The following is a 2,932-nucleotide window of genomic DNA, read 5'->3' as shown; positions in this document are numbered from 1 at the left end:
TTCCTTGATCCCAGCTGTATGTTGGAGACTCCTTGCTAGCCAAGATGAAAACTTGGTTGTTGAAATAGATGAATTTGTAATTACTACAGTGGTACCTTGATTGCTATAGTACACGCAATTTAACAGCGTGTACCTGGTACCGCCAGCTCGTGCGGTACGGTAAAATGGGATTAGGGTGCGTTCTGACTTAGCGGTAAGTTCGTTATTTGGTGTGGCTGAAATAGTAGTGGTGTTTCAGTGGGGAAGAGTGTATTTTGGTTAGATATAATCTCCAATGTATTTTTATTTATCTTTTCAGTTATTCTAAGTCCCTTTGGATTAAATGGCACGCTCACAGGGCAGTCATTCAAGCTTTCTGATTCATCGACAAAAAAGCTTATTGGTGAATGGAAACAATTCTATCCTGTCACATCTAACTTGAAGGAGGGATCTGAGGAAAAACAAGAAGAAATGGATTGGGAGGATGATTCTTTAGCTGCTGTTGAAGTCCTTGTTGGTGAGTGCTCTGATGATCTTTTAATTACTGAAATAAACTGGCTGGTTAGGTCTGCAAAATGACCCCATTTATTACATTTTTTTTTTCAAATTCTATTGGTCTTTTGTTTTTCTGTTTAATGCTCAGGTCTATTTATAATGGGTTGCTGCGTAAAGTGGGTTTTGCAGACCTCTTAGTACGAGGTGTTTATGTGCCCTGAGAAGCAGGACTGTTTTAAAAATAAATAAGAAAAGATAATCAAAAAACCCTAACCTATCACTATTGACATCTGAGATGCATCAAAAGCATGTTGTGCTGGTTTGGATTCTGTGCAAATTCAAACGGAACAGACGTGCCTTTCAGGGACACCTTCAAAACCACAGTCCTGGAGAACTTAATGTACTCAGCGCTGCATTTATTTGCTGCTGTTCCTAAAATCTAGGCCCCTGGGATGCAGTAGTTTGTTCCTCTGCTGCAGGCTATTGACCTTTGATTTGCCAACTAATGTAATCATTTCTCTGTAATGAGTGTTACAAGCTTGTGTTGCAGTGGTGGCTGGAGACCCTGATGATGATGGGCAACGAATGATATGTGGTACTAAAAAGCATGTTATCAGTCTTCTTTATAAAACAAAATGATAGAATCAAGTAGCAGCATGTGGATGCCAGGGCTGTCTCTGCTTGTATATACACACACACAAGGCCCTTTTTATTCATTCGCCCAAATCTTCTGTATAGAGCAGATCCTAAAGTAATGAGGGTTACACCAGGGACTTTTTGTCCGAGGATAATGCCTTAGTGGGTAGAAAGGGTAGATAAACTTAGGAGTGACTGGTGAAATGGTCCATTTGTTGATGATTTTAAATGTAAGTTTTTTGTGAACAACCATAAAATCGACTTGCTCTTTTTTTGCAGCCGGTGTGCGAATGGTATACCCAGCGTGCTTCGTCCTAGTTCCTCAGACGGACATCCCTGCTCCTAGCACTGTAGGAGCATCTCACTGTTCAGCTGCTTGCTTGGGTGTCCACCAAGTGCCTGCTTCCACGAGAGATCCTGCCATGTCTTCAGTAACTCTGACTCCACCCACATCCCCAGAGGAAGTTCAAACAGGTACAATGAAATTTACCTTCTGCACGTGGGAAATAATTTTGATGCTGCTTCTTTAAGTCTAGCACTGTTTGGAAAGGATTCGGATGTTCTCTGCAGCTGGCCAAAAATCACTTTTCTTTAGTCATTAGTCTGTTGTAGCAACACCAATTTTTATTGTCTAGTTGTGGGCAAAACTAACTTCAACACTCTAAGTTGCTGGAATGAGGATGGCTTTTGTACCTGATGTTGTTATCCAGTACTTCAAATTTCTGTGGTCCAGTTTTTGGGTTCGTGGTTGTGGGTGTTTTGTTGTTGTTGTTTTGTTTACCTCTGTGTGCACACATATATCTATCTATCTATCTCCGTTCTGGGGTAACTTTATAAGCCTCATGGTGCACCTCTGTCAGTAGTGAATGAGGTGATGTGTTCAGCCTTTTGTGCAGTCTGAGGAAGGTTCTTTGTAGCTGGGTTTCCAGTAAGGCAGAGTGCCCTCTGAACTGGGGGTGAGCAGTGGTTACGCTAAACCGCTTTAGGGCGAAGCGGGCCGGGCTCACTGATGCTTCCAGGTAGCTTTGCATAGAGCTCTTCTTGTGCAGAAGAGGTTTTGTTTGTTTTTTCCTCCCAAAGTCCTCTGTTACCTTTGACCCTTTTGGTTGCGGTTTGTTTTTTTTTTTTTTAATAATACTGTTTAGTTTGGTCACAGTTAGTTTTGCTGAAGTTATTTTCTTTTTCAGTTGTATAGTTTCTTGGAAGATAAAGAACAGTCAGCACAGTTATAACATAAACATAGAAGGTGCTTTTTTTTTCCTATAAAGGGGCACCATGTTATAATAATCTGCTACTATACCTAGATTTTCCATATGTTTTTATTCTCTAACATCGAGCTAAGAAGCTACTTTTCTTCCTAAGATGTTCCTGTGGTGGTTGAATTTGAGTAATAGTGGTAACAAGTGTATCACCTCATTGCCTAAAGCTGTTTCCTCTGGTGCTGCTTTTCAGTTGATGCTCAATCTGCCCAGAAATGGGTGAAGTTCTCTTCAGTTTCTGATGGATTTATCTCTGACAGTACTAGCCACCATGGTGGCAAAATACCTAGGAAGCTGGCCAATCAAGTGGTGGACAGAGTCTGGCAAGAATGCAATATGAACAGAGCACAGAACAAGTACGTACTCATTTCCCGAGGCTGAAACCCCCCCACGGTATCTGGTGTGTTTGTTGTAGAACATAGTTCTGTTCAAGATGCTGTGACTGCTAGTGGAAGGTATTTTACTCTTTGCAATAAAACACTTCAAAGCAGTTTTTAACTGGTAGTTTGTTTAGGTCTCAGTTTAATATGTTAGTAAAAGGCTATTTGTAGCTTCTTTGCTGA

General features: G+C 41.0%; 1 protein-coding gene across 1 annotated transcript in view; it reads left to right on the top strand.

The window, feature by feature from the left end:
- Window positions 1-2,932, top strand: part of MED13 (mediator complex subunit 13) — a 51,757-nt gene that overhangs the window by 24,548 nt on the left and 24,277 nt on the right. The window contains exons 7-9 of the mRNA XM_010139460.1: window positions 299-496; window positions 1,390-1,584; window positions 2,563-2,725. Coding sequence (XP_010137762.1) covers window positions 299-496; window positions 1,390-1,584; window positions 2,563-2,725 — 556 coding nt within the window. The remainder of the gene's footprint in view (window positions 1-298; window positions 497-1,389; window positions 1,585-2,562; window positions 2,726-2,932) is intronic.

The sequence above is a fragment of the Buceros rhinoceros genome, unplaced genomic scaffold, assembly GCF_000710305.1.
Source record: "Buceros rhinoceros silvestris isolate BGI_N320 unplaced genomic scaffold, ASM71030v1 scaffold25487, whole genome shotgun sequence".
Classification (NCBI taxonomy): Eukaryota; Metazoa; Chordata; class Aves; order Bucerotiformes; family Bucerotidae; genus Buceros; species Buceros rhinoceros.
This window is presented reverse-complemented; position numbering and strand designations above follow the sequence as displayed.